This window comes from Oncorhynchus mykiss, chromosome 19 (genome assembly GCF_057628025.1).
Source record: "Oncorhynchus mykiss isolate SJ-2025 chromosome 19, ASM5762802v1, whole genome shotgun sequence".
NCBI classification, from domain to species: domain Eukaryota; kingdom Metazoa; phylum Chordata; class Actinopteri; order Salmoniformes; family Salmonidae; genus Oncorhynchus; species Oncorhynchus mykiss.
The window spans coordinates 15590001-15608799 of record NC_143040.1 but is presented as its reverse complement, the minus strand read 5'-3'; the positions used below and the strand labels follow the sequence as shown (position 1 = coordinate 15608799).

The window sequence follows — 18799 nt, the reverse complement described above, 5'->3', positions numbered from 1 at the left end:
ATCACCTCCACCGTACCTGACACCCTAGACCCACTCCAATTTGCTTACCGCCCAAATAGGTCCACAGACGATGCAATCTCAACCACACTGCACACTGCCCTAACCCATCTGGACAAGAGGAATACCTATATGAGAATGCTGTTCATCGACTACAGCTCAGCATTTAACACCATAGTACCTCCAAGCTCGTCATCAAGCTCGAGACCCTGGGTCTCGACCCCGCCCTGTGCAACTAGGTACTGGACTTCCTGACGGGCCACCCCCAGGTGGTGAGGGTAGGCAACAACATCTCCACCCCGCTGATCCTCAACACTGGGGCCCCACAAGGGTGCGTTCTGAGCCCTCTCCTGTACTCCCTGTTCACCCACGACTGCGTGGCCACGCACGCCTCCAACTCAATCATCAAGTTTGCGGACGACACAACAGTGGTAGGCTTGATTACCAACAACGACGAGACGGCCTACAGGGAGGAAGTGAGGGCCCTCGGAGTGTGGTGCCAGGAAAATAAACTCACACTCAACGTCAACAAAACTAAGGAGATGATTGTGGACTTCAGGAAAAAGCAGAGGGCGCACCCCTCTATCCACATCGATGGAACAGTAGTGGAGAGGGTAGCAAGTTTTAAGTTCCTCGGCATACACATCACAGACAAACTGAATTGGTCCACCCATACAGACAGCATCGTGAAGAAGGCGCAGCAGCGCCTCTTCAACCTCAGGAGGCTGAAGAAATTCGGCTTGTCACCAAAAGCACTCACAAACTTCTACAGATGCACAATCGAGAGCATCCTGGCGGGCTGTATCACCGCCTGGTACGGCAACTGCTCCGCCCACAACTGTAAGGCTCTCCAGAGGGTAGTGAGGTCTGCACAACGCATCACCGGGGGCAAACTACCTGCCCTCCAGGACACCTACACCACCCGATGTTACAGGAAGGCCATAAAGATCATCAAGGACAACAACCACCCGAGCCACTGCCTGTTCACCCCGCTATCATCCAGAAGGCGAGGTCAGTACAGGTGCATCAAAGCTGGGACCGAGAGACTGAAAAACAGCTTCTATCTCAATGCCACTAACATTGAGTGGCTGCTGCCAACACACTGACTCAACTCCAGCCACTTTAATAATGGGAATTGATGGGAAATGATGTAAAATATATCACTAGCCACTTTAAACAATGCTACCTAATATAATGTTTACATACCCTACATTATTCATCTCATATGTATACGTATATTCTGTACTCTATATCATCTACTGCATCTTTATGTAACACATGTATCACTAGCCACTTTAACTATGCCACTTTGTTTACATACTCATCTCATATGTATATACTGTACTCAATACCATCTACTGTATCTTGCCTATGCCGCTCTGTACCATCACTCATTCATATATCTTTATGTACATATTCTTTATCCCCTTACACTTGTGTGTATAAGACAGTAGTTTTGGAATTGTTAGTTAGATTACTTGTTGGTTATTACTGCATTGTCGGAACTAGAAGCACAAGCATTTCGCTACACTCACATTAACATCTGCTAACCATGTATGTGACAAATACAATTTGATTTGATTTGATGTTGTACTGAAAGACAGGGTGGAAATATTTTATCATAAAACATGTGGAGAGTTTATATTCTTCTTTCTCTTAAATCTGTCAAACTGGAACAATGGAGATATTGTTAGAACTTCTGCTTTTTCATTCTGAGAAACTCTTCACAGTCAGTATAGATAAAAAAAAGACCCCTACTGTAGATGGCCACGGAAGGAAGATTCCCCTAGGTTCAGATCTAGGATCAGGTTTCTCTCCCCCAATCCTAACCTTAACCATTTGTGGTAGAAATGCTAAACCGACCTAAGATCAGCGTCTAGAGACAACTTCCCCCCACACCACCAGTCACAGAGTGAGATTCATAATGTGCTCTCCATTTGAAGGCTGGGGGTGCTGTAAACTCAGTCAGGATATATGTAGTGTATATGTCAATTAACATAATCCCAATTTATTTTAGCACATCCAAAATCGGGACCCTGTGAATTCATACATACATCATATAGCATGATATAGAGTCATATCATGTATTATATTATCACACTAAGGCTGGTGGGAGTCATATCATGTATTATATTATCACACTAAGGCTGGTGGGAGTCATATCATGTATTATATTATCACACTAAGGCTGGTGGGAGTCATATCATGTATTATATTATCACACTAAGGCTGGTGGGAGTCGTATAATGTATTATATTATCACACTAAGGTTGGTGGGAGTCATATCATGTATTATATTATCACACTAAGGCTGGTGGGAGTCATATCATGTATTATATTATCAAACTAAGACTGGTGGGAGTCATATCATGTATTATATTATCAAACTAAGACTGGTGGGAGTCATATCATGTATTATATTATCACACTAAGGCTGGTGGGAGTCATATCATGTATTATATTATCAAACTAAGGCTGGTGGGAGTCATATCATGTATTATATTATCACACTAAGGCTGGTGGGAGTCATATCATGTATTATATTATCAAACTAAGGCTGGTGGGAGTCATATCATGTATTATATTATCACTTCAGTTGAAACACATGTTTAATACTGATGAGCACTGTGGGAAACATACATGTTTAGATTGGCTGGTGCAAGTCACGTGATGACCAGTGTGGTGTTGATTTGACAGTTTCCTCTTCACTGTGGTTAACTGTTTAAAACATGTATCACTATAATAAGTCACACAGATGCAGGACAGTGAAGAGAGAACACATAGATACAGACGTATATTAGAGCTGATATAAGTAGAAGTTACTGTATTGGAACACCTGTGTGTTAAGATGTCAGAGGGAGTCTATGAAATCGCAGGTGGATTTGAAGACGATGAGCCTGATGCAATGAAGAACACAGACGTTGATGGCCAATTATATGCCAACGTAAAAGCCTTCAAGCCCAGACCAAGAGATGGAGTTGTTGCTTCAGGTAAGATTGCACGGACACACACACACACACACACACGCACACACACACACACACACACACACACACACACACACACACACACACAAACAATTACAGGTGTGATAACCCAGTAGAACTCTAGCTTTATTTGTCCAAATCTTGGATGATACAGTAAAACACATTACCACAGATCTTACTTTAATCATTTGTGATTCAGGACATGTTCAGTGGTGGAAGAGACCCTCTGGAGTTGCTGCAGTGTGTCTGGGGCTGCTGTGTGTTCTCCTACTGGCTACGATCATAGGCCTGTCTGTCTACTGTAAGTTTACTATGTTGTCACTGAGAATTAAGGAGCCTACTTAATCATACTTACTCATTAATGGTGTTTTAGTTACATGTTTGATGAACTTTTCCTTCATACAGATGGAGTCATTGGTCATCATACCTCAAAATTGAGAGAACAGCTACAGACCAGTTACAACACCCTGACTAAAGAGAGAGACCAGCTACAGACCAGTTACAACACCCTGACTAAAGAGAGAGACAAGATACAGACCAGTTACAACACCATGACTAAAAAGAGAGACCAGCTACAGACTGAGAGAGATGTTCTTAGTGGATGGCTTACCAATCTCAGTGAGTAAACCTACAGTAACACATTTTCATTAATCCCACACACTTTATCGTGTGTCTATTCTTTCATAAAATATCTAGTGTGATCATTTGAAGGAAATTCATGCTTTCATCTTGTAGAACAAACCTGTCCTGAACGCTGGCAGAAGTTTGAATCCAGTTGGTACTTCCTGTCTACTGAGACTAAAACCTGGAAGGAGAGCAGAGAGGACTGTCTGGAGAGAGGAGCAGACCTGGTGATCATAAACAACAATAAGGAACAGGTGAGAGAGAGAGCGCGAGAGAGACAGACAGACAGACAGAGAATATATGGGTGTGTGTAACAGTATAACTCTAGACCGTCCCCTCACCCATACCCGGGCGCGAACCAGGGAAGCTCTGCACACATCAACAACAGTCAACCACGAAGCATCGTTACCAATCGCTCCACAAAAGCCGTGGCTCTTGCAGAGTAAGGGGAACCACTACTTCAAGGTCTCAGAGCAAGTGACGTCACCAATTGAAACGCTATTTAGTGCGAACACCGCTAACTAGCCAGCCATTTCACATCCGTTACACCGTGCAACAGGTGTACGTATACATATTTATCTTTTTATCTCTTTTCAACAGGAGTTTCTCTTCATCCTCAACCATACCACAGCTGTACCTGTCTGGATTGGTCTGACTGACTCTGTTACTGAGGGGACCTGGAGATGGGTGGACAACACCCCACTGACCACCCCAAGGTAATATACTACTGCTCTAATAACACTGACCACTCCAAGGTAATATACTACTGCTCTAATAACACTGACCACTCCAAGGTAAGAGACTACTGTTATAATAACACTGACCAACCCAAGGTAATATACTACTGTTATAATAACACTGACCACCCCAAGGTAATATACTACTGTTATAATAACACTGACCAACCCAAGGTAATATACTACTGCTCTAATAACACTGACCACCCCAAGGTAATATACTACTACTATAATAACACTGACCACCCCAGGGTAATACACTACTGCTCTAATAACACTGACCAACCCAAGGTAATATACTACTGCTGTAATAACACTGACCACCCCAAGGTAATATAATACTGTTATAATAACACTGACCACCCCAAGGTAATACACCACTGCTCTAATAACACTGACCACCCCAAGGTAATATATTACTGTTATAATAACACTGACCAACCCAAGGTAATATATTACTGTTATAATAACACTGACCACCCCAAGGTAATATATTACTGTTATAATAACACTGACCAACCCAAGGTAATATACTACTGCTCTAATAACACTGACCACCCCAAGGTAATATACTACTGTTATAATAACACTGACCACCCCAAGGTAATATATTACTGTTATAATAACACTGACCAACCCAAGGTAATATACTACTGCTATAATAACACTGACCACCCCAAGGTAATATACTACTGTTATAATAACACTGACCAACCCAAGGTAATATACTACTGTTATAATAACACTGACCACCCCAAGGTAATATACTACTGTTATAATAACACTGACCACCCCAAGGTAATATACTACTACTATAATAACACTGACCACCCCAAGGTAATATACTACTGCTCTAATAACACTGACAACCCCAAGGTAATATACTACTGTTATAATAACACTGACCAACCCAAGGTAATATACTACTGCTCTAATAACACTGACCAACCCAAGGTAATATATTACTGTTATAATAACACTGACCAACCCAAGGTAATATACTACTGCTCTAATAACACTGACCACTCCAAGGTAAGAGACTACTGTTATAATAACACTGACCAACCCAAGGTAATATACTACTGTTATAATAACACTGACCACCCCAAGGTAATATACTACTGTTATAATAACACTGACCAACCCAAGGTAATATACTACTGCTCTAATAACACTGACCACCCCAAGGTAATATACTACTACTATAATAACACTGACCACCCCAAGGTAATACACTACTGCTCTAATAACACTGACCAACCCAAGGTAATATACTACTGCTGTAATAACACTGACCACCCCAAGGTAATATAATACTGTTATAATAACACTGACCACCCCAAGGTAATACACCACTGCTCTAATAACACTGACCACCCCACGGTAATATATTACTGTTATAATAACACTGACCAACCCAAAGTAATATATTACTGTTATAATAACACTGACCACCCCAAGGTAATATATTACTGTTATAATAACACTGACCAACCCAAGGTAATATACTACTGCTCTAATAACACTGACCACCCCAAGGTAATATACTACTGTTATAATAACACTGACCACCCCAAGGTAATATATTACTGTTATAATAACACTGACCAACCCAAGGTAATATACTACTGCTATAATAACACTGACCACCCCAAGGTAATATACTACTGTTATAATAACACTGACCAACCCAAGGTAATATACTACTGTTATAATAACACTGACCACCCCAAGGTATTATACTACTGTTATAATAACACTGACCACCCCAAGGTAATATACTACTACTATAATAACACTGACCACCCCAAGGTAATATACTACTGCTCTAATAACACTGACAACCCCAAGGTAATATACTACTGTTATAATAACACTGACCAACCCAAGGTAATATACTACTGCTCTAATAACACTGACCAACCCAAGGTAATATATTACTGTTATAATAACACTGACCAACCCAAGGTAATATACTACTGCTCTAATAACACTGACCACCCCAAGGTAATATACTGCTGTTATAATAACACTGACCACCCCAAGGTAATATATTACTGTTATAATAACACTGACCAACCCAAGGTAATATACTACTGCTCTAATAACACTGACCACCCCAAGGTAACATACTACTGTTATAATAACACTGACCACCCCAAGGTAATATACTACTGCTATAATAACACTGACCACCCCAAGGTAATATACTACTGTTATAATAACACTGACCACCCCAAGGTAATATACTAATGCTCTAATAACACTGACCAACCCAAGGTAATATACTACTGCTGTAATAACACTGACCACCCCAAGGTAATATACTACTGCTATAATAACACTGACCACCCCAAGGTAATATACTACTGCTATAATAACACTGACCACCCCAAGGTAATATATTACTGCTCTAATAACACTGACCACCCCAAGGTAATATACTACTGCTATAATAACACTGACCACCCCAAGGTAATATACTACTGTTATAATAACACTGACCAACCCACGGTAATAAACTACTGCTTTAATAACACTGACCAACCCAAGGTAATATATTACTGCTCTAATAACACTGACCAACCCAAGGTAATATACTAGCTCTAATAACACTGACCAACCCACGGTAAAAACCTACTGCTCTAATAACACTGACCAACCCAAGGTAATATATTACTGTTATAATAACACTGACCAACCCAAGGTAATATATTACTACTATAATAACACTGACCAACCCAAGGTAATACACTACTGCTGTAATAACACTGACCAACCCAAGGTAATATATTACTGTTATAATAACACTGACCAACCCAAGGTAATACACTACTGCTGTAATAACACTGACCAACCCAAGGTAATATATTACTACTATAATAACACTGACCAACCCAAGGTAATATACTACTGCTCTAATAACACTGACCAACCCAAGGTAATATATTACTGTTATAATAACACTGACCAACCCAAGGTAATATATTACTGCTCTAATAACACTGACCACCCCAAGGTAATATATTACTGTTATAATAACACTGACCAACCCAAGGTAATATATTACTACTATAATAACACTGACCACCCCAAGGTAATATACTACTGCTCTAATAACACTGACCACCCCAAGGTAATATATTACTGCTCTAATAACACTGACCACCCCAAGGTAATATATTACTGTTATAATAACACTGACCAACCCAAGGTAATATATTACTACTATAATAACACTGACCAACCCAAGGTAATATATTACTACTATAATAACACTGACCACCCCAAGGTAATATATTACTACTATAATAACACTGACCACCCCAAGGTAATATATTACTACTATAATAACACTGACCACCCCAAGGTAATATATTACTACTATAATAACACTGACCACCCCAAGGTAATATACTACTGTTATAATAACACTGACCACCCCAAGGTAGTATACTACTGTTATAATAACACTGACCACCCCAAGGTAATATACTACTGTTATAATAACACTGACCACCCCAAGGTAATATACTACTGTTATAATAACACTGACCACCCCAAGGTAATATACTACTGTTATAATAACACTGACCAACCCAAGGTAATATACTACTGCTCTAATAACACTGACCACCCCAAGGTAATATACTACTGTTATAATAACATTGACCACCCCAAGGTAATATACTACTGTTATAATAACACTGACCACCCCAAGGTAATATACTACTGTTATAATAACACTGACCAACCCAAGGTAATATACTACTGCTATAATAACACTGACCACCCCAAGGTAATATACTACTGTTATAATAACACTGACCAACCCAAGGTAACATACTACTGCTCTAATAACACTGACCACAGTGTAAGGAGAAGGACTGATTCTCTGTGTTGTTCATACTCTTGGTTCTTCATACTCAACTGATAGACCAACACTGACCACAGACTAAGAGATGATAACTACTCTGACCATAAGGGGCCAATTATCAGTTCATTCAACGTTTATCTATACAGGTTATTGTCATTGATAATGGCATGTCTGTACATTAAGCTGAAACATGTTGGTACCTTATTTAGGATGGTGATGTTCAAAGTGTGATGTCTGACTGTTTAACCCTGTAGGTACTGGTATTAACCATGATATCTGACTGTTGTTAACCCTGTAGGTACTGGTATTAACCATGATATCTGACTGTTGATAACCCTGTAGGTACTGGTATTAACCATGATATCTGACTGTTGTTAACCCTGTAGGTACTGGTATTAACCATTAACCACTGTTGTTAACCCTGTAGGTACTGGTATTAACCATGATATCTGACTGTTGTTAACCCTGTAGGTACTGGTATTAACCATTAACCACTGTTGTTAACCCTGTAGGTACTGGTATTAACCATGATATCTGACTGTTGTTAACCCTGTAGGTACTGGTATTAACCATGATATCTGACTGTTGTTAACCCTGTAGGTACTGGTATTAACCATTAACCACTGTTGTTAACCCTGTAGGTACTGGTATTAACCATGATATCTGACTGTTTTTAACCCTGTAGGTACTGGTATTAACCATGATATCTGACTGTTGTTAACCCTGTAGGTACTGGTATTAACCATGACATCTGACTGTTGTTAACCCTGTAGGTACTGGTATTAACCATGATATCTGACTGTTGTTAACCCTGTAGGTACTGGTATTAACCATGATATCTGACTGTTATTAACCCTGTAGGTACTGGTATTAACCATGATATCTGACTGTTGTTAACCCTGTAGGTACTGGTATTAACCATTAACCACTGTTGTTAACCCTGTAGGTACTGGTATTAACCATGATATCTGACTGTTTTTAACCCTGTAGGTACTGGTATTAACCATGATATCTGACTGTTATTAACCCTGTAGGTACTGGTATTGACCATGATATCTGACTGTTGTTAACCCTGTAGGTACTGGTATTAACCATGATATCTGACTGTTTTTAACCCTGTAGGTACTGTTATTAACCATGATATCTGACTGTTTTTTAACGCTGTAGATACTGGTATTAACCATGATATCTGTCTGTTTTTAACCCTGAAGGTACTGGTATCCTCATCAGCCTGATAATGGTGATGGCAAACCAGAATATGGTGAGGAAGACTGTGTTCACATACGTAAAAATCAGAGTCCTCTGGAGGCGTGGAATGACTTGTCATGTCGCAGCAAACTCAACTGGGTTTGTGAGAAAGTGTTTTAACATCACCATGACAACATACTGTAACACATACAGTAGCCCATAGTGCACACAACCTCCTCCGTCATTCTCTCTCTCTCTCTCTCTCTCTCTCTCTCTCACACGCACACACACACACACACTAACACACACACACACACACACACACCGTCACATACCCTCATTCACACACACGCACGAACACATGCATGCATGTACACAAATGCATACACACACACATCTATTGTTGTATTTGTTTGTAGTATCATATTAATAAAAGTCCTTCTTATTTGCTGCTTGTAGCTTCATTCAACATTAATTTATTACATTTGACTTTGTGCATTCACAATTTTCAAATCAAATATATTTACATGCTTCAATGCACTAGAGGGAATAGGGTGCCATTTTGGATGCAGATACATGTATTTATTATCACACTATAGTTCTGTACTCAAAATGTAAGGATCACAATTCAAATGAGACTTGACGTAGCATAGCTTGTGGGACCAGTAGTTTGTCAATATTGTCGGCACACACAAGACAGAATGTCGACATCGTCCACAGAGAGTGGGGTAACTACTGTATCTGGTGTCCTTGACCTTGTGTAAGTTACTGAACATGGTGTACAATGTAGACACCACAACCAGGCCTGTGTCCCAAACAGCCCCTTGTCCTCTTTTAAGGGCATTACTTTTGACCAGGGCACATAAGGCTTTGGTCCAAATTACTGATGACTGACTAACAGATATGGTGCCATTTGGGATGCATTCTAGGAGCTTCTCTTTTCTTTCTTTCAGGCAGGGAATGACTTGTCATCTGGCTGTAAACTCAACTGAGAAAGAGTGGTTTAACATCACCATGACAACATACTGTAACACATACAGCAGCCCATACACACACACTCTCTCTCTGTCTCTCTCTCTTTCACTCTTTCTTTCACTCTCTCTCTCTCTCTCTCTCTGTCTCTCTCTCTCTTTCACTCTTTCTCTGTCTCTCTCTTTCACTCTCTCTATCTGTCTCACTCTCTTTCTTTCTCTGTCTCTCTTTCACTGTCTCTCTTTCACTCTCTCTCTGTCTCTCTCTCTTTCACACTCTCTCTGTCATTCTTTCTTTCTTTCTTTCTTTCTCTCTCTCTCTCCCTCTCTCCCTCCCCGCGTCTCTCTCTCTCTCTCTCCCTCTCTCTCTCTCTCCCTCCCTGCGTCTCTCTCTCTCTCTCTCTCTCTCCCTCTCTCTCTCCCTCTCTCCCTCTCTCTCTCTCTCCCTCCCCGTGTCTCTCTCTCTCAAGGCAACACATGCATCTATTGTTGTATTTGCTTGTTGTTCTATTTCTTGACATTGTAGCATCCTGTATACCAGTAGTTATGTTTCACACATCATCAGAGTCAACATGACGTTAGTATATTTGACTTTGTTCACACTCTGCTTGCGGTGCATTTCATCATTTCTAATTCAAATACATGCTTCTTACTTGATACAGATATTTACATGCTCCAATTTAGTCCTGGTGATGACATTCTCAACAGTACCAAACCACCATTACATACACTGTATAGGAAGGAGGTGACTGCATCACCAATCAATGGGTGTAGTAGAGATTTCAAAGAATGTTACTAAATAATATTTAACAGTCAGTCTATGTTGTCAATTTACATATAAGCACAATATCAAATGCTCATATTTGATTGTTGTTCCCCGAAATGGGTCCCAAAAGAGGGAAGTGTAGTGGATATTTTCAGTGGTTCAACCAGCTATCACTCAAACTCACTGGTTAAGCATACCCACCCTCAATATCCGCATGGTGCAATCTTGTGGTGTAAAATCTATTGTCTGGACATTATAATGACCCATGTTTGTAGTTCTGGACCTCCTGAACATGTTGATGTATATTTGGGAGTAAACGGAGGGTCCAAATCAGCAGAAAGGTAAAAGGAAGGAGGAGTTCTGGAAACTCCCTGAATTATCTTGTGGCTGTTACATATGATATTTAATATATGTTAACAACTAGTCTTTGTTCTCCACTTCCCCTCTATGATCTATATCTTCCTGGTATGATAGTGTCCTGTCCATCATCACAAATAACAAGTCCCATTCCCTGGGCAGGAGGACTGTGTTGAGATATACTCTGGACAAGATGAACATGTAGAGACATGGAATGATTTATATTGTTCTGCAGAAAATGGTTTAACAATAACCACTGTAACAATCTCTCACACACACACACATACACACACACACACACACACACACACACACACACACACACATACACACGCACGGACAAAAGTATACACACAAGTACGCACACTAGTATGCAAACTTGTTCTATTTTTGTATTAGCATAGCCACAACTACCCGTGTCATTTTGTTGATAATTCCCTAGAGTTAACACCGACAGCAGTCACACAGACAGAGACAAACAGATTGGTGAGAGGCATATCATGTAGTATATTATCAAACTAAGGCTGGTGGGAGTCATATCATGTGTTATATTATCAAACTATGGCTGGTGGGAGTCATGTCATGTGGTGTATTTTCCCACTAAGACTGGTTCGAGTCATATCATGTATTATATTATCAAACTAAGGTTTGTGGGAGTCATATCATGTATTAAAATATCAAACTAAGACTGGTGGGAGTCATATAATGTATTATATTATCAAACGAAAGGTTGGTGGGAGTCATTTCATGTAATATATTATCAAACTAAGGTTTGTGGGAGTCATAACATGTGTTATATTATCAAACTAAGACTGGTGGGAGTCATATCATGTATTATATTATCAAACTAAGGCTGGTGGAGTCATATCATGTAGTATATTATCAAACTAAGACTTGCCGGAGACATGTCATGTTGTATATTATCAAACTAAGGCTGGTGGGAGTCATATCATGTTGTATATTATCAAACTAAGGCTGATGGGAGTCATATCATGTATTGTATTATCAAACTAAGTCTGGTGGGAGTCATATTACGTAGTATATTATCAAACTAAGACTTGCGGGAGTCATATCATGTATTATATTATCAAACTAAGGCTGGTGGAGTCATATCATGTAGTATATTATCAAACTAAGACTTGCCGGAGACATGTCATGTTGTATATTATCAAACTAAGGCTGGTGGGAGTCATATCATGTTGTATATTATCAAACTAAGGCTGATGGGAGTCATAATGTATTGTATTATCAAACTAAGACTGGTGGGAGTCATATCACGCATTATATTATTAAACTAAGGCTGGTGGGAGTCATATCATGTAGTATATTATCAAACTAAGACTGGTGGGAGTCACGTGGTGGCTGACTGATGTTGACTGATAAAGAGTTTCACTACTATAGTTCACACAGAGACAGGACATTGCATGGAGAAGACACAGCCACAGATGCATATTAGAGCTGATGTAAGAAGTAGAAGTTACTGTACTTGATCACCAGTGTGTTAGATTGTCAGAGGGAGTCTATCAAAACTCAGATGGATTTGAGACGATGAGCCTGATGCAATGAAGAACATAGACATTGATGGCCAATTATATGCCAACGTAAGAGCCTTCAAGTCCAGTACAAGAAATGGAGTTGTTGCATCTGGTAAGATTGCACGAACACACACACACACACAGACACATACTTTACACAAATCAAATCAAAGTTTATTTGTCACGTGCGCCGAATACAACACGTGTAGACCTTACAGTGAAATGCTTACAGACAGGATCTAACCAATAGTGCAAAAAAGGTGTTAGGTGAACAATAGGTAAGTAAAGAAATAAAACAACAGTAAAAAGACAGGCTATATACAGTAGCAATGCTATAAAAGTAGCGAGGCTACATACAGACACCGGATAGTCAGGCTGGTTGAGGTAGTATGTACATGTAGATATGGTTAAATTGACTATGCATATATGATGAACAGAGAGTAGCAGTAGCGTAAAAGAGGGTTTAGCATGTGGTGGGTGGAGGGACACAACGCAGATAGCCCGGTTAGCCAATGTGCGTGGGCACTGGTTGGTCAGCCCAATTGAGGTAGTGTATACATGAATGTATAGTTCAAGTGACTATGCATATATGATAAACAGAGTGTAGCAGCAGCGTAAAAAGAGGGTTTGGGGGGGTTGGGGGGGCACACAAAGCAAATAGTCCGGGTAGCCATATGATTACCTGTTCAGGAGTCTTATGGTTTGGGGCTAAAAACTGTTGAGAAGCCTTTTTGTCCTAGACTTGGCACTCCGGTACTGCTTGCATGCGGTAGTAGAGAGAACAGTCTATGACTGGGGTGGCTGGGGTCTTTGACCATTTTTAGGGCCTTCCTCTGACACCACCTGGTGTAGAGGTCCTGGATGGCAGGTAGAGGTCCTGGATGGCAGGTAGCTAGCTCCAGTGATGTACAGCGCTGTACGCACTACCCTCTGTAGTGCCTTGCGCTCAGAGGCCGAGTAATTGCTGTACCAGGCAGTGATGCAACCAGTCAGGATGCTCTCGATGTTGCAGCTGCAGAACCTTTTGAGGATCTGAGGACCCATGCCAAATCTTTTAAGTTTCCTGAGGGGGAATAGGCTTTGTCGTGCCCTCTTCACGACTGTTTTGGTGTGTTTGTACCATTCTAGTTTGTTGTTACACTACAGCCACGTCGATGAGAATGGAGGTGTGCTCGGTGCTCCTTTTCCTGTAGTCCACAATCATCTCCTTAGTCTCGGCAACATTGATGGATAGGTTGTTATTCTGGCACCACACGGCCAGGTCTCTGACCTCCTCCCTATAGGCTGTCTCGTTGTTGTCTGTGATCAGGCCTACCACTGTTGTGTCGTCTGCAAACTTAATGATGGTGTTTGAGTCGTGCTTTGCAATGCAGTCGTGGGTGAACAGGGAGTACAGGAGGTGACTGAGCACGCACACCTGTGGCGCTCCAGTGTTGAGGATCAGCGTGGCAGATGTGTTGCTACCTACCATCACCACCTGGGGGGGCCCGTCAGGAAGTCCAGGATCCAGTTGAAGAGGGAGGTGTTTAGTCCCAGGATCCTTAGCTTAGTGATGAGCTTTTAGTATACTATGGTGTTGAATGCTGAGCTGTAGTCAATGAATAGCATTCTCACATAAGTGTATCTTTTGTCCAGGTGGGAAAGGGCAGTGTGGAGTGCAATAGAGATTGTATCATCTGTGGATCTGTTTGGGCGGTATGCAAATTGGAGTGGGTCTAGGGTTTCTGGGATAATGGTGTTGATGTGAGCCATTACCAACCTTTCAAAGCACTTCATGGCTACGGACGTGAGTGCTACGGGACTGTAGTCATTTACGCAGGTTGCCTTTGTGTTCTTGGGCACAGGGACTATGGTGGTCTGCTTGAAACATGTTGGTATTACAGACTCAATCAGGGACATGTTGAAAATGTCAGTGAGGACACCTGCCAGTTGGTCAGCACAACATGATCACACAGTCGTCCGGAACAGCTGATGCTCTCATGCATGCCTCAGTGTTGTTTGCCTCGAAGCGAGCATAGAACTGATTTAGCTCATCTGGTAGGCTTGTGTCACTGGGCAGCTCGCAGCTGTGCTTCCCTTTGTAGTCTGTAATAGTTTGCAAGCCCTGCCACATAAGACGAGCGTCGGAGCTGGTGTAGTATGATTCAATCTTAGCCCTGCATTTGCGCTTTACCTGTTTGATGGTTCTTTGCAGGGCATAGCAGGATTTCTTGAAAGCTTCCCGGTTAGAGTCCCGCACCTTGAAAGCAGAAGCACATCCATGGCTTCTGGTTGGGGTATGTACGTACAGTCACTGTGGGGACGACGTCCTCGATGCACTTATTGATAAAGCCAGTGACTGATGTGGTGTACTTCTCAATGCTATCGGAAGAATCCCGGAACATGTTCCAGTCTGTGATAGCAAAACAGTCCTGTAATTTAGCATCTGCTTCATCTGAGTCACTGGTGCTTCCTCCTTTAATTTTTGCTTGTAAGCAGGAATCAGGAGAATAGAGTTGTGTCGGATTTACCAAATGGAGGGCGAGGGAGAGCTTTGTATGCATCTCTGTGTGTGGAGTACAGGTGATCTAGAATGTTTTTCCCTCTGGTTGCACATTTAACATGTTGATAGAAATTTGGTATAACTGATTTAAGTTTCCCTGCATTAAAGTTTCCAGCCACTAGGAGCGCCGCCTCTTGGTGAGTGGTTTCCTGTTTGCTTATTTCCTTAATACAGCTGACTAAGTGCTGTCTTAATGTCAGCATCTGTCTGTGGTGGTAAATAAACAGCCATGAAAAGTATAGCTGAAAACACTCTAGGCAAGTAGTGTGGCCTGCAATTTATCACAAAATACTCTACTTCAGGCGAGCAAAATCTAGAGACTTCCTAAGATTTCGTACACCAGCCTGTTGTTTACAAACATGCACAGACCGTCCCCCGTCCCTCGTCTTACCGTGTGTGCTGTTCTATCTTGCCGGTGCAGCGTATATCCCGTTAGCTGAATATCCATGTCGTCATTCAGCCACGATTCTGTGAAACAGTTTCTGATGTCCCGTTGGTAGGATATTTGTGATCGTACCTCGTATAATTTATTGTCCAATGATTGCACGTTGGCGAGTAGTATTGACGGTAACGGCAGCTTTCCCAGTCGTCTTTGCCGGGTCTTGACCAGGTATCCGGCTCTTTGCCCTCCGTACCTGCGTTGCCTCCTCTTGCAAATAACGGGGATGATGGTCTTGTGGGGTGTTTGGAGAATGTCTTGTGCGTCATCTTTGTTGTAGAAAAAGTCATTGTCTAATCCGAGGTGTGTAATCGCTGTCCTGATATCGAGAAGCTCTTCTTTGCCGTAAGATATGGTTGCAGAACCATTATGTACAAAATAAGTTACAAACACATTAAAAAAAAAACACATAAAAAACACACATTAAACAGGTGAGATTTCCCTGTAGTGCAATAGCTTTATTTGTCTCAATCCTGGATGAAACAGTAATACACATTACCAAAGATATTTAATCATTTGTGATTCAGTACATTTTCAGTGGTGGGAGAGACCCTCTGGAGTTGCTGCAGTTTGTCTGGGGCTGCTGTGTGTTTTCCTACTGGCAGGGATCATAGGCCTGTCTGTCAACTGTAAGTTTAGTATGTTTTTACTGAGACTTAAGTAGCCTACTAAATTATACTTACTCATTAATGGTGTTTTAGTTACATGTTTGATGAACTTTCCCTTTTACAGATGGAGTCACTGATCATCACGACTCAACAGAGATAGACCAGCTACAAGACAGCAACAGCCTTCTGACTAAAGAGAGAGACCAGCTACAGAACAGTTACAACACCCTGACTAAAGAGAGAGACCAACTACAGACCCGTTACAACAACCTGACTAAAGAGAGAGACCAGCTACAGACCAGTTACAACACCCTGACTAAAGAGAGAGACCAACTACAGACCCGTTACAACACCCTGACTAAAGAGAGAGACCAACTACAGACCCGTTACAACAACCTGACTAAAGAGAGAGACCAGCTACAGACTGAGAAAAAAATTCTTAGTGAGAGGCTTTCTAATCTCAGTGAGTAAACCTACAGTAGTACATTTTCATTAATCGCACACACTTTATCGTGTGTCTGTGTTATTTTATCCAGTGTGAAAAGATGAAGGAAATTCATGATTTCATCTTGTAGAACAAACCTGTCCTGAATGCTGGCAGAAGTTTGAATCCAGTTGGTACTTCCTGTCTACTGAGACTAAAACCTGGAAGGGGAGCAGAGAGGACTGTCTGGAGAGAGGAGCGGACCTGGTGATCATAAACAGTGAAAAGGAACAGGTGAGAGAGTGAGTGGGGGGGAGCTCTGGGTGTGCAGGCGGTAAATATGGTCAAACATATACGCATAAATATTTATCTTTCTCAACAAAAGGAGTTTCTCTTCAACCTCAACAAGGGAGTCTGGATTGGTCTGACTGACTCTGTTACTGAGGGGACCTGGAAATGGGTGGACGGCACCCCACTGACCAACCCAAGGTAATATATTACTGCTCTAATAACACTTACCACCCCAAGGTAATATACTACTGCTCTAATAACACTGACCACCCCAAGGTAATATACTACTGTTATAATAACACTGACCACTCCAAGGTAATATACTACTGTTATAATAACACTGACCACCCCAAGGTAATATACTACTGTTATAATAACACTGACCACCCCAAGGTAATATACTACTGCTCTAATAACACTGACTAACCCAAGGTAATATATTACTGCTCTAATAACACTGACCACCCCAAGGTAATATACTACTGCTCTAATAACATTGACCACCCCAAGGTAATATACTACTGCTCTAATAACACTGACTAACCCAAGGTAATATATTACTGCTCTAATAACACTGACCACCCCAAGGTAATATACTACTGTTATAATAACACTGACCACCCCAAGGTAATATACTACTGCTCTAATAACACTGACCACCCCAAGGTAATATACTACTGCTCTAACAACACTGACCACAGTGTAAGGAGAAGGACTGATTCTCTGTGTTGTTCATACTCTACGTTCTCCATACTCATCTGATAGACCAACACTGATCACAGAGTTAGAGATGATAACTACTCTGACAATAAGGCTCCAATTTTCAGTTCATTCAACCTTTATCTATACAGGTTATTGTCATTAATGGCAGCAGTCAACAAAGTTGAATTTAAACTGAAACATTTCTGTGCATTATTTAGGATTGTGATGTTCTAACCATGATATCTGACTGTTGTTCACCCTGTAGGTACTGGTATTAACCATGATATCTGACTGTTTTTAATCCTGTAGGTACTGGTATTAGCCATCATATCTGACTGTTTTAACCCTGTAGGTACTGGTATTTACCATGATATCTGACTGTTTTTAACCCTGTAGGTACTGGTATTAACCATGATATCTGACTGTTGTTAACCCTGTAGGTACTGGTATTATCCATGATATCTGACTGTTTTTAACCCTGTAGGTACTGGTATTAACCATGATATTTGACTGTTGTTAACCCTGTAGGTACTGGTATTAACCATGATATCTGACTGTGTTTAACCCTGTAGGTACTGGTATTTACCATGATATCTGTCTGTTGTTAACCCTGTAGGTACTGGTATTAACCATGATATCTGACTGTTGTTAACCCTGTAGGTACTGGTCTCCACATCAGCCTGATAATTTTGGTGGCAAACCAGAATATGGTGAGGAGGACTGTGTTCAGATACATAAAGAACAGAGTTCTCGA

At 41.0% G+C, this 18799-nt stretch overlaps 2 protein-coding genes across 3 annotated transcripts in view; one reads left to right on the top strand and one right to left on the bottom strand.

The window, feature by feature from the left end:
- LOC118936746 (ubiquitin carboxyl-terminal hydrolase 37-like) overlaps positions 1-18799 on the bottom strand; it is a 58258-nt gene that overhangs the window by 11982 nt on the left and 27477 nt on the right. The window lies entirely within an intron of this gene.
- Positions 2846-9863, top strand: LOC149975098 (C-type lectin domain family 4 member E-like). The gene is made up of 5 exons (XM_090211828.1): positions 2846-2987; positions 3390-3602; positions 3720-3862; positions 4209-4324; positions 9434-9863. The coding sequence occupies exons 1-5, from the start codon at positions 2846-2848 to the stop codon at positions 9588-9590; spliced, it is 771 nt and encodes a 256-aa protein (XP_090067954.1). The 3' UTR covers positions 9591-9863.

Coding starts and splice junctions, on each gene's coding strand:
- LOC149975098 (XM_090211828.1), top strand. CDS start 2,846: ATGTCAGAGGGAGTCTATGAAATCGCAGGTGGATTTGAAGACGATGAG. Junction 2,988..3,389: donor AGATGGAGTTGTTGCTTCAG/GTAAGATTGCAC, acceptor TCCTTCATACAG/ATGGAGTCATTGGTCATCAT. Junction 4,325..9,433: donor ACCCCACTGACCACCCCAAG/GTAATATACTAC, acceptor TTAACCCTGAAG/GTACTGGTATCCTCATCAGC.